The sequence below is a fragment of the Apiospora hydei genome (genome assembly GCF_038363865.1).
Source record: "Apiospora hydei strain CBS 114990 chromosome Unknown utg000010l_segment0_segment0, whole genome shotgun sequence".
Classification (NCBI taxonomy): Eukaryota; Fungi; Ascomycota; class Sordariomycetes; order Amphisphaeriales; family Apiosporaceae; genus Apiospora; species Apiospora hydei.
Window position 1 is genome coordinate 1,378,961 of NW_027117369.1, and position 12,720 is coordinate 1,391,680.

Consider the following 12,720-nt stretch of genomic DNA (forward strand, 5'->3'; position numbering starts at 1 on the left):
CTCGGCTCGTCGGCTCGTCTTTTAGTCGATCTATTTCCTGCTTGGCAAAAGCCGCCAATTCCCCACCGCACCGTCGAAGCCGTCATCGTGCATTCTTCCCAGTCAAGAGGCAGGATCCCTCTGTTGTGTGTGCCTTGGTAGCAACAAACGAAACTTGAACAACCAACAATACCCATCCATTTGTCGCAACTGCACATATATTACCGAAGAACCTCGAATACTTCTCTCTCTCCGTCACGCGCCGACCTCAGCTACTACACTACTGTACATACACTCGAAGCCGAAGGAAGCCGAGAAAGACGAGAATAGCGATCCAACGATCAACAACACCCACTTTAATTTCGCCGAGATGCCATCCATCCTTTTTCCTCGCGTCGACTGCGACGCCAACCCTGGCGACGCCGCCTGCGAGAAGCCGTCGAGCGGCGACAAGGCAACCCCCATTGTTATCGGAACCGTCATGTAAGTTTACCTACTATATTCAATTACCTTTGCTCTTGCTTCTTTCCGGGGGTTTATTCGGCCCCCCTTTGTTAAGGGTCGCTTGGTTTGCTGACCCTCTCGCTCGACTACAGAGGCACCGCTTTCGTCGCCCTATTGGTTGTCCTGTGGCTCTTCCACCTGCGAAGAAAGCGTAACGACCAGAAGGAGTGGGGTAAGGATCCGCAAGAACTAGAAGACTACGGCTTCGACGACGGCTCCTCCCGGCCCTCCAAGGGCGCCAAGAAAGACAACCGGATGTCCAACCTACCCATGGCAGGAGGCAGACCGCAAGACAATCCCTTCGGAAATCAGGCGGAGGTGGTGGCAGGAGGACGGTAACCCAACATGCACACGTCGCATTTGGAGAAAAAGGACATGGGAAAAGGGGAAAGCAGAAAGAGGGAAGGGAGGGACAGGGAGTGGCAGACAGACAGGATTTGAGGCAGTGCCGTCACGAACCATACGATAGGTGTTACCGGAGTTCTTTTGTTTCGCATCTTGGCATGGGCTTTTTGGGTGTTAATGTACGACTAATTGTATATTGCACACGCAGCAGCGACGATCTGCTGGAAGTGCTGCCTCCTATGGAGAGCTAATCACACGATTCGGCTGCATTTCTCTTCTTCAATTCGGATCTGGTTCATTGAAACGATACCAGGTAGTGACGGGGAAATTACGTCTTGGTCTCGTCTCAGCCTGCATGCCTACCTCGTGCCAGTTTCGCAGCCAACTGTTCAGGACAAAGTGATAGCGCTGGGACTAGCGAGGGCTTATCCGGCGGCAGTTCTCAAAAGTTACGCTTGTTATATCCGAAGTGATACTAAAGTGAATGCGGGTCTACGGGGAGAGGAAAGAAAAATCAAGGTAGAGAAAGCTCACCAAGACCAGATACCCGAGGAATGGCACGGCTTCAAAACAAACAACATGCAATTTCACGTGTGGAGTGTGTCAGTCACTGTGTGCGCGAGCTATCATCTGAGTCGCGCCATTCAAGTCATGCATAAATTCGCAGTTCCATTTCCCCTAACCTACGGCGAGTTTATGTCCAGGACGTAAAGTGATGAAGACTCCTCCTTCCTCCTTCCTAATCACCCCAAGACGACGATGACGCCGCCTTCAATGGCGAGCGTTCTGTCTCTCCTTGCTGCTACCCAACGCCCAGGAACTGAAAGAACTGTGGCCGAAGAAACCGAAATGTAGGGGGAGGGCCAAACCCCAGTCGAATCCGTCCAAAGGAGTCTCGAAGCATGCTGAGGGGGAGGACTTAAACGTAGTCATCGGAGTCCTCGGAGTCCGGCTCGACGCGAGCACGCTTGCTGGACTGAAGAACAACAGCTTCATCGTCGCCGTCGCCGTCATCCTCGTCGACGTCGCTAAAGCCATCGTCGGGACTGTCGCCGTCGGCGGGCTCCTTCTTGATGCCGCCGTCGTCGGAGCCGTCGCTGTCGCTGGACTCCTGCTTCTTCTTGATGAGGGTGTTCTTGAGCGGCAGCTTGCGCTTCAGGCCGGGGCGGACAGGGGCGGCCTTGCGGGGGCGCTGGGGCCGGCGCCGGCGCCAGAGCCGGAGCCGGAGCCCATGGCCTTCTCGATGTTGGCCAGCTTCAGGCAGATGAAGGCAAATGCGTCCTTGGCGGCCTTTTCGTTGTTGAAGCCGAACAGCTTGTGGTGAGCGGTCCAGTTCATGGCGCTGATGGCGTCCTTCTGTTTCACGAAATCGGTTAGTTTCTCGGGGTTTCTTCGAAGAAGTTTCCTGTTTCCTCGGCAAGTTTCTGCATTTTTTCTGCGTTTCTTCGGAAAAACGACGAGTCACCGGATAAGTGCGGCCGGAGGAGGGCAGCGAGACTGGGGGGGAGGGGCGGGTAGTGCTTGACAATATGAAATAATACGATAACTTACGTGCTTCTCCTTGAGGTTCTTCATGAAGACGGCGATGATCTTGATGTCACGCTCGGACAAGTTGGTGGAATCGGTCTTGGGCATCGTGAAGGTGGTGAGCGGTGGTCTGGGGACGATGATGGTAGGTAATGATCAGACGGAAGACCTTCTGCTTTAGTTGTAGCGTGAGAGAAAGAGGTGTATGATGTAGTGAAGTCTCGTCTGAATGAGACTTGCGACTGGACGTTATGGTAAATAGAAAAGATGTTGCGGAAGTGGCAGTTCGGGGGGAGTGACAATTCCGTAGATGTAGGAGATATGAATGTCTGACGGAGGAAGGTGACGTGCAAGTTGCAAGTCCGGGTGCTTGGATGTGACTTGTGAACAAATATTGTGTCAGGTGGGACAAAGGGTTGTGGGAGTGGCAGGTCTGGGGGAGTGAAAATTCCGCAGAAGTAGGAAGCATGAAAGGCGAGGGAATGCAAGCAGGAGTGATTGTCACGGAGGGCTCACCGGCGCAGGCAAGCGCCAGTGAGACCCACAGGCGCCGACGTGAGGTCGAGGAGTAGTTTGACTGCGATCTCCGTAAACCGGCAGGAGTATAGTCGCCGACGTGGGGTCGAGGGGTGGTACGCTGGCGACCTCCGTTTCCAGGCAGACATGACAGTCGCCGACGAGGTTCGACTCTTGTCCCAAGGGATGTGTGTATGCTACTCGTGGATGAGCGCCAGCCACTATTTACTCGATATATGTATATGTGTGTATATATATCGACTATCGGCACATATTATTATACTCATCGAGCATTCAGGGGTTGGCCAGGCTATACGATAGTCGAGCGTTGCTGGAGTGAAGACTAGCGGATAGTCGTGAGCCCAAATGACCACAACTCCCTAAACTGGAAGGAGGCGTAATATTGTTCACGGGGTGTAGTCGCCCCGTAGTGTCCATCGTGAGAGGTACACATTCAGTCCGTCAAGCTTCACTTTGGACAGTCATGCAGGATGTCTCAGGTAACCCCAAAGGAGGACCGAAAGGTCTTTCACAAATGGTGTCGAATCGAAGTTAATGGGGCGAAAAGATCATGTTTTACAAAATTCCAGGGGACAACTGAGCGCTTGCAAGGCAGTCCATCCTCCGCATAAAAGCATCCTCTGCATGAAAGGGTCGGAAGCAGGCCTTGTATCTAGTCTCAATGTCTATCATACAGTCGTCAAGTGGCAATAACAAAGAAAATGAAACATTGGTGCTTACAGTTAATTAGCAAGAATATGGTACCAAGCGTTTATTTATGCTCCCGCTGGATATTATCATGCAAAACTTCGGCTGGCCTAGAACCTTTGGTCTCCATATTATCTCACAGGAAACTTGGAGGCCCATCTAGTTTTGTGTGCTTCAGATGCATTTCTACAACTTCTATGACTTGGAGTAAATGAAAAGCAACAACATCCTGTCCGGTGAACTCGCTTCGGGGGATTTCAACATATGCTTCACCATGATGGAGTAGGCTCATTTCTGGGGTTGATGTAGGCAGAAACCAGATTATTACGAGGATTAAAGCTGTAATGTTTGAAGCGATATCTGAAAAGGAGCCACTCACAGGCAGCGAGGTCACGACTAGGTGCCATACGATCTATCGTGGGTACAAGAGGCGAAGGCCAGTATCCGTGCCCGAGTACGAGTCTCAGAGGGCCCACCGCAATTCTTGATTATGCAGTTATTTGTATTGACAACGTAGGAGCTATGGACATTTACCAGTAAGTGAGCTCTCATACTTCATACCAGCAGTGCCGCGGGCTCACCAAATGCTTTCCGGCTCCATTCACCCAGGAGCTATCATGATGGGCTCGTCCGTGGATGTAGAAAGATTGCTTGCTACTCAGCTACCGCCAACAGCTGGACCCCTGGCTTGAAAGCTTCATATGTTTCTTGGTGTTAACGATAAGAGAACAATTTATGACATGCGTAAATGAGCAGAAGAGAACCAGGGCCAATTTGACAAAGCGGAAATATAATGAAGGCTGAGTTTTCTGAGGCAAGGAAGGAAACTGCAGTCTAATAACTTGGTTGGAAATTACATAAGGATATCAGATACTAGTGAAGACCAGCTAAGTCACCGATGGTGTCGAAAAAGGTTCAAGTCACTGTTGGAATACCCAATCTTAGTCTCGTCTCTGGCTCAATGGTAAAGGACTCATATTTGCTGAGTAGGGCAATAACTCACCAGTGAAGATCGTATATGCAATGAACTTTGGCTAAAGATGTCATGGCAAAGGAGTCCAGGCCTATCAACATATGTTCATAAAGTTTAACGTATCGGTCATGCAGGTTTTGGCCAGATTACTATGGATATCAAGCCCAATGGAAGGCAGCATGGCGCAAATGGGCATCAGGCAGGCAGATAGAAAGAACATGCATTTAAGGTTCTGGTTTGCATAATCAACAGAATTAGGTTGCTCAAGTCCTGTAAAGGAGGGAGGACTGACAAGCAGATACCCGAATGACTGAATGCCGTCACAAACAAACTTGGTTGAAACACAACTATCTGAACAATTCAAAATGGGATTATGTATTTCTAGGAGCGAAGCCCGCAGTAATGAATAATTTTCTTTTCATGATTTTTGAGATAGGCATAGTGTCGGGTTTCCAGCCTCCAGAATGAAGCTGGTTGATGAAGATGGTGTTGATGGAATGTATGTTCATTGTAGGTTATTTGCCTGTTATTTCACCGCCTTCCCTCTGGAGAATCTCTGAGAGGTCTCTTATCTTAGCACCTTGATAGATGCATATCAGGATCCCGGGCTAAGCAACGTACCTGGAAGGATGCTAATGGCAAGTTTGCCCCACAGCCAGCTCGTCACTGGAACTAGCAGCAAGTATCACCCGAGGCTTCACTTTATTTCTGGTGATAATCGCGACCCGACCAGCAACCCACGTACAGCGAACCCCCATTTTCACGAGAGACGACAACGACCATGGCCAATTCAGCATCCAGCGGCGAGCCGTTCTACATCCGGTACTAGTACGTCAATCCTCTCTTCCCCGCCTCTGTCAATTCCCATGCGCGCGTGCGCTCCTCCAACCCAGCTCCATCGCGGGCGCCTACAAGCACCACTCGCTTTGCTCACCTCGCTAACCTTGCGACAACACCACAGCTCCGGACACAGCGGCCGCTTCGGCCACGAGTTCCTCGAGTTCGACATCCGGGTGGTCGGGGACGGGCGCTCGGCGGTGGCGCGGTACGCCAACAACAGCAACTACCGCAACGACAGCCTGATCCGCAAGGAGATGTGCGTCTCGAGCCTCGTTGTGGACGAGATCAAGCGCATCGTCCGCTCCTCCGAGATCATGAAGGAGGACGACGGCAAGTGGCCCCAGAAGAACAAGGACGGCCGCCAGGAGCTCGAGATCCGCTTCGGCGGCGAGCACATCAGCTTCGAGGTACGTTTGGACTGGGAAGCCTGAGAGTGGACGGGTGAGAGAGACAAAATTGCGGCTGCACAAGAAGAATAAGCGAGGGTGTTGCGCGAGAGCAAGCCCTAGCTGTTGGATTAGAGGCCGGAAGGCTGCTTGGATGACCTGGAGCACATGCTGACCCGACGATTGATACAGACAGCAAAGATCGGTTCGCTCATTGACGTGACCGAGTCCGCCGACCCGGAAGGCCTGCGCGTCTTCTACTACCTCGTCCAAGATCTCAAGGCGCTGGTCTTCAGTCTCACGTCCCTGCACTTCAAGATCAAGCCCATCTCATGAGCTGCGTAGCGCTCTACACTACGTTTTCTTCGTCAGACATCCGAGTCGCTCCGGTACCGATGCCGAAGGCGCGCCGGGTAGCATTTCGACAACAATGAATGGGATTGGAAGGGAGGGGCAACAAAATGAGTGGAGAGGGAAGCTGCAAAGGTCACAAAAGCCAAGAGGGGCGAGCATCAGCGCGAGTGTTTCGGCACGAGGATTTGGAACGAGAAGAGATGACGATGATGATGCACAGTAAAATGTGCGTGACTTTCATGAATCATGTACACCGAGTCTTCGACTGATTCGGTTCTGTCAGTAGTGTTTATGCGGTCGGTGGTCCCCTTCGCCTACCTACCCAACTGGCCGAGGCTGAAAGAAAGGGATTCCCAAGAATCAATATACCCCCCTAATGCCGCGCGACGATTTACGAAAAAGTAAATAATTCGTACGCCGCCGTATGCTAGATAACAAAGTCCAAAACCCCTCCGTCGCCGTTCGCTGATGCTATGTATGTATAATATGTGTATCTTTGATAAGTGGCATGGATGGTAATCCCGAGGTTCTGTCCCAATCTTCAAATATGGACCAGCCAGCTCGGTTTCCCAATCCGCTGCCAGCCCAAAAGCATTTCAACTCCTGCCTCATCAAGCAGACCCTCGAACATTTCGACTTGGCCACCCCTGTTCCATGATGTCGTTGGCCATGACAAACGTATTCGCGTAAAAAAAGATATAGCACGCCGCCCTCTGTAGTTGTATCTCTGCCCTGCTCACAGTTCCGAGGGAAGATAGTAAAATGTACCTCCCCAACACTCTTGGAAGTTTGTTCGCGGTCCCCCGAGAACCACCATCCGGCAAAAGAAGAAAAAAAGACCACCGCTTTCTGCCTTGAAACCCGTACGAGTTTCACGCCGTATCGAGACTTACTCAACACGAGTCCCACCCAGCACGAGCCCTAGGGAGATAGGGATCTCGCCCTCCCTGGTCTCTCAACCAGTGGTGTGAGGATCAAGAAGGTTCTTATCTGAACTCCATGGCTCCGAAGCAGCCCCTATCCTCGACATGCTTCAGCTCCAGTTGTTGGAATCTGGATCGCAAGAAAGTCAGTCAATGGTTTCTAGACCAATGTTTTTTCCCCTTCCTAGAATGTGGATTACTCACTTCTCGCTCCTGCTGTGGAAGTAAATGCCGCTGATGCCCCCTTCCCGCTGGTTGAAGCAGATATAGTAGAACCCCTCGAAGCTGGCGCCGTTGATGGTGCGGACGCGGTGGTCGGGCACGAGGAAGTGCTCCTTCCAGCGCATGAAGATGCTCTCCTTGTTGTGCAGGTCCGGGATGTGCACGGGGCCCTTGCGGGCGTGCTTCGAGTACGGGCGGAAGGCCGTGAACTTGTTCCAGTGGTTCAGGTCGATCTTCTCGGTCGCGCCCCAGCTGGCGTGCTTCGTGATGAAGTGGTACTTGGACCCGATGATCTCGCCCTCGAAGTAGGTCGTTAGGGTCGGGTTGTCTTCCGTGAGGCCTGTTTTGTTCCGTTTGAGTCAGCAATTTTGCTCATGTTCTGAGGTTCGGTTTCTGGATCCAAAGGCGGGCGAGCAAACGGTCGCCAAACGAAGGTGGCTCCGAGAGCTTGCCCTGCGCCTCGACTGAATCGCAAACAAACGAGGGTCAGTTCGTTTGATTCAGATGCTGAACTGACCTTGTATCTTCAAGTACCCGCAGAGGAAGGATTCCTTCAGGTCGACGTACTTGATCTCGACCTGTACGTCGTAGATCTGGCGCTCGGACTGCTGCGTCCCATGGAACTTGCTGCCCGGTCGCAGGAACGACGAGTATGACGTAGGCGTTATCTGTATATGCGAGATTGTCAGCGGCCACAACAAGCTTTCAGAGACATGGACATATCCAAAAGCAAAAGCGTCTCGAGACAATTTGCGCTTGGCGCTTCCTTCCGAGAGAAACGCGGGATGGATTTTGACAGAGTGGATATAGATAGGATGTAGGGTATTATGTGAGCGCGAAGGATGCGTACCCTAGCATTGGAGAAGTCGTAGCCCATTGGCGGGTTGCAATACTCATGCTGTATTCTCCTAGACATGACGCTGCTGCTGCCGGCTTCCGCCTTGTCGCAGTCTGGCAGCGTCGACGGTGCTACGCCTTCGAATGACGTCGTGGCACTGTGACTTGTTTGCGCATCGCGAACCTGGTCCCTGCTGCGGCGATTCCGTCTCGGCGTCCCATTGTCGTCTTCTTCGGGTTCGTCGTCTGCAGTCTTAGTGGATGACGATGGCGGCAATGCGTCGCTATTGAGGTGGTGTTGGTGGTGATGGTGGTGATCAGGCCCGGGCGTGGTTTCCGCCGTGCCGAGGCCGCTCCTCGAGTCGGGTCGGGGCGATTCCGTATTGGATCGCGAATCAAGGTCGTCGTCTATCGTGGACTGGTGGTGGTGTGGTGTTGACGAGGTCGAGGCGGGCGACATCATCGTGTCTTCGCCGCCGCTGGCACCGTGCATGCTGGTTTCCTGTTCGTCGGAGTCATCCCCGTTGTCGGCGGCGGCCACTGCTGGTGTTTGCCACGAAGACGAGGGAGTGGCGGATGCACGCCATTCGTCGGGGCAGGCAGAGCTATGAGACCGTGGCGGCAACTCTGGCGGCGGATTACTCGACGGCGTAGGCATGATTACGGCTTCCAGCAAACAAGGCTGCTGATGGGATTGGGGAAAAGGTAGTTATGTAGTTATGCAAGTGGAAGCAAAGGGTCGCCGTTGCTTGCGGTCGAAGGTAGTAGCTTCAGGACCGGCACGTAATACCCCAAAAGCCTAAATAGAGGCGGCCGATGATATGCAATAATTAGATATTTTCACAACAAAAGACGAAGGGAAGAATACAGGTGATAAGAAGGGTTTCCGATGGCAAGAAGCGGATAAAAAGAAGCAGCAGCAGTCTGGTCTGGAGCAGCCAGCTACTGCTACCTACGCAATACTGCAGGTTTGAGCACGAAATGTGCCACAAGCTTCTTTTCGTCCGATTCGCCAGCCGATGGATGATGTGAAGACGGCGTAGGGACCAGGGCGGGAATTGGGTGACGAAACCACCCCGGGCCGGTTAGGATGGGATGATGCTGTGTGGTCGTGTTGAACGTGGAAATAGAAAAGCCAAATGGCGGCGATCGTACAGTTACAGTCCTGATCAGGATTGGGGGCAGATTGGTATCATATGCAAAGACAGACCGTCAACGGAGTTGGAGGTGTCAGTCAAAGGTGTCGTTGTATGTAAGTAAGATTGGAGGCAAAAGTTGAAGGGTCTCTCTTTCTGGCACATAGCATGGGGGTTGCAGGCTAGTGAACCAGTCTTAGACGGGCGACAACTATGAGAACGAACCCCCAGAAGAGCGTAGTGGGCAGGGGTAGGGGGTAAAGCGGTGCCGGTGGTGGTGCATTTCCCATCCATTCCTTTGCTCCTCAGCCCACTTTCCGCCCACCTCGGGCTATCCTCCTGACTGGAAGCCGGGGGATCTGCCTCTCAATCAAGATAGGCGTCTATTGTACGTAAGTGGTGTACAATGTTATGCCAGAGGACCCGGCCCCATCGCAATGCAAGTTGGCAACGGACAGCTGACGATGAAGTGCGCCTGGAAAAGTGCATAGCAGAATCAGGTGTGAGCGGAGCAGGCGGGTGGGTTTTTGTTTGGCAAGTAAGTAAGGTTATCGATGCACAATCCAGACCATTGCGTAGACCGCGTAACCCCAAGAGGAGAGAGCACCACTGAGGAAAGTCCCCTACGCCCGACAGGATGTCTCGATAGGGTAATCGCACGAGCATTCTTCCCATCTAATAGACCGCCTTGTCCATGCAAGTATCGTACGTTCTTTTTTTGTGCATACATATACTCAGGCACACAAGTATTCTGCTATAAACACCAGCACGGAGATATTGCATCGCATCCGACAACTTTCATCTTTTGTCGGAGGTGAGGTGTCAGGTGAGAGCTGTTGCCATCGTCAGTTCATTGTCGAAACCGCATGATGCTGAGGCGCCAATACAATAGTTCCAGAGGGCAGCTCCGACAATGACGCCGAAAGTTCGACATGGAATGCGTGCTTTTTCTTGCTGAAGAATGGGTCGGTTTTTTTGCTGCTGGAGTTCCAAGCTCGACAGGCGACTGCGGGACCCTCCTCTAGCGCCCTCGACACCGATGATCAGATTGGCTGTTGGGCTGGAATGGGGGGGGCCTTGGGGGCCCAGGCGTACCCCGGGATTTGTCCGTTGAACCAGGCGTTACGGTTACAGGGTGGTTCAGGCGGGATGGTACCTAAAGGCTAAAGCTCCACTGACGAACGTGCGTACCAAGCACTCTTCCGCTGCCACATGCAGCCCTGAGCTGTGAGGTGCGGTCACCCAAGCAAGCGCCATGCGCCATCCTCTTACCTACCTGATCATTGTCTCTGATACTGCATAGAGGTTCGCGATAACAGTTCTATTCGTAACGCAGCTATATATATGTAGCTTCTCCGTCGTGTTATCATGGGCTCTGTTCCTGATATTCGTGGCCAAGCTCTTTGAGCTTGGGTATCCTTAAGTCTAGGCTGATTGACTGGTGACGTGCTTGCGGCTAACCCAGATTCCATGCTAGAAATTGTCTCATCCCCTGCTGGTTGGCCACTCACCAACAAGAGTTGTCCAAATGCAAGACGTACAACCAAAAGTGTTGCTAGTCGAGCACCCACTTCACATACAGGTTGTCATGAGAAGCGGCAATGGAGAAGCAACCCCATACTTAAAGATCCTGGGTATGGTGCAGTTCCCTATGTCATTGACCAATACGGCAACAAGGCTGCATGCAGAAAAAGCCAAAGCTATGTCATACGGCATACGGCGAAAATGCTTCCTCATTGACGTGCGCCGGGAAGTCTGGATGGACAGCCAACGAGGTTTCGAGCATGCAGCTCCGAACTCTGATGCTGCTCACGATGCCGGTATGAAAGTCTGATGGGACCTTGACGTTCCCGGCTGCCTGGTGAGGTGTGCCGCTGTCACTTTATAGCCGACGCTGCCGCGGCCGATTCTCTATTGTTGGCGGGGCAGAATCCGGCCCAAACCGTATTCTAATTTGGAGCAACGTCGATTGCGGACTCGACCGCCTCTTGAGTTCGGAAGCCGTTGAAGTAGTGCCGTCGGAAGGGATTTAACTCGTCAGCTGTAATACCGTCGCTGGTTTGCTCTCTCGACTGATACTCGAGGAGAGCTTTCTGATCCACCTCCGAGTCTGGCAGGCGCCGGTAGGTTATCAGCCTCCTTGACCATTTGTTAAAAACCTGCGTACAGACCACCACGATCTCCATGCAGGGGTGTTTCGGTACGCCTATTTCTTGGTTTTCGTCGTTGGCGGTAGGCATCCAGAAAGACAAGCGACCGTTGTCTACCAACGTATCAGTCGCAAACTGAAGGATATCATCGAGCATGGCGACAAAGCTGTAGGGCTTCTTGGGCGGGACATATTCGGGCAGGTTCCACATCACTCTGGACTTCTCCACGACCCACGGCTGGTTCACAGGATCTCTTGCGCCCAACACCTTGAGGCCTTCTCTGACTCCGTACGGGGGATCGCAAAGGATGCCGTCCAGGATTCTGGCTTTTCGCACCGGGCTGTTCGTCAGGTCGCAGACGAAGCAATCTCCCAGAAGATTCTTGAGACCATACTGCTCGAAGTTGCCCTTCATGCTTTTCTGTTCGCCGTCGCCCCTCACACTGCGCCCGTCTATGTCGCTTCCGAAGCCGAGGGCACCCCACTGCGCACAGGCGACCGGAAAGCTCCCAGTCCCCGCAAATGGGTCGTAGAATATCTTGCCAGGCGCTGCGAGGGCGATGTTGGCCGTTATGAGAGCCAGCTCACTGTCCATAGACGTGGTCGATATGTAACCCCTCTTTTTGAGATCGAAGGTCTGGATGATATCCCTGGCAGATATCGCAATGAACCTACCAAAGTGCACTTTCATCGGGGCAGGCAATTTCCGAGGGACGGCCCCGAACTCCCACTGCTCAAAGATCGTGAAATCTTCCTCGGGGTTGACCATCTTGATCTCCCCATCGAACGGTAGGTATCCGAACGAGTTGATGAGCGCAAGTCTCTGCTTGTTGGATCTTGAGCCATTGAAGGCATCCAGAGAGAACTTGAAGCTGGGGTCCTTATACTTGGGCCACCACTGCGAAGTCTTGCGCTTCACTTCGTCATGCAGTTCGTCTAGGGTGTTGCCCGTGCCCCAGTGCTCATGTATGCTCTGTGCCAAGATTGACCGCTTGACGATTGCTTTCGCAGCATCATCGGAAGGGAGCTTGACAACACAGAACGGTGACTGAAATTTCCCAGAATCAGCGGCAAACCTTTTAAGAAAAGTGAAACGGGAGAGCCGTGAGTTGAACAAACCTCGAGATCATAATGCAATATTTGCATATCAACTCCCACCACCACTGCGAGAGCCTGTATTTCCGGGATCCGGAACGTCTCGTGAGACTGGCTGAAGCGAATGAGATACTCCATTATGCACAGACAAAATTCTTGGTATCACTTGCGGTTGATACGAAGACGAAGTCACTCCAACCTGACAGTTGGTTCAATGATAGGACGC

At 52.5% G+C, this 12,720-nt stretch overlaps 5 protein-coding genes across 5 annotated transcripts; 2 read left to right on the forward strand and 3 right to left on the reverse strand.

Annotated features, from left to right (window-relative positions):
* Positions 1 to 349: 349 nt before the first annotated feature.
* PG997_014614 (uncharacterized protein) lies at positions 350 to 822 on the forward strand (the record flags this gene model as incomplete). The annotated part of the gene is made up of 2 exons (XM_066818928.1): positions 350 to 462; positions 576 to 822. 2 exons carry the CDS (start codon positions 350 to 352, stop codon positions 820 to 822), a joined length of 360 nt encoding a protein of 119 aa, XP_066661116.1.
* A 925-nt stretch (positions 823 to 1,747) lies between these two features.
* Positions 1,748 to 2,463, reverse strand: PG997_014615 (uncharacterized protein; the record flags this gene model as incomplete). The annotated part of the gene is made up of 2 exons (XM_066818929.1): positions 1,748 to 2,184; positions 2,376 to 2,463. 2 exons carry the CDS (start codon positions 2,461 to 2,463, stop codon positions 1,748 to 1,750), a joined length of 525 nt encoding a protein of 174 aa, XP_066661117.1.
* Positions 2,464 to 5,333: 2,870 nt separating this feature from the next.
* PG997_014616 (Mago nashi protein) lies at positions 5,334 to 6,114 on the forward strand (the record flags this gene model as incomplete). The annotated part of the gene is made up of 3 exons (XM_066818930.1): positions 5,334 to 5,380; positions 5,514 to 5,799; positions 5,971 to 6,114. The coding sequence occupies 3 exons, from the start codon at positions 5,334 to 5,336 to the stop codon at positions 6,112 to 6,114; spliced, it is 477 nt and encodes a 158-aa protein (XP_066661118.1).
* A 1,004-nt stretch (positions 6,115 to 7,118) lies between these two features.
* On the reverse strand, positions 7,119 to 8,772 carry PG997_014617 (vacuolar import and degradation protein; the record flags this gene model as incomplete). Its single annotated transcript, XM_066818931.1, has 4 exons — positions 7,119 to 7,185; positions 7,260 to 7,617; positions 7,795 to 7,945; positions 8,128 to 8,772. 4 exons carry the CDS (start codon positions 8,770 to 8,772, stop codon positions 7,119 to 7,121), a joined length of 1,221 nt encoding a protein of 406 aa, XP_066661119.1.
* Positions 8,773 to 11,199: 2,427 nt separating this feature from the next.
* PG997_014618 (S-adenosyl-L-methionine-dependent methyltransferase) lies at positions 11,200 to 12,632 on the reverse strand (the record flags this gene model as incomplete). Its single annotated transcript, XM_066818932.1, has 2 exons — positions 11,200 to 12,447; positions 12,519 to 12,632. 2 exons carry the CDS (start codon positions 12,630 to 12,632, stop codon positions 11,200 to 11,202), a joined length of 1,362 nt encoding a protein of 453 aa, XP_066661120.1.
* Between the last annotated feature and the right edge of the window lie 88 nt (positions 12,633 to 12,720).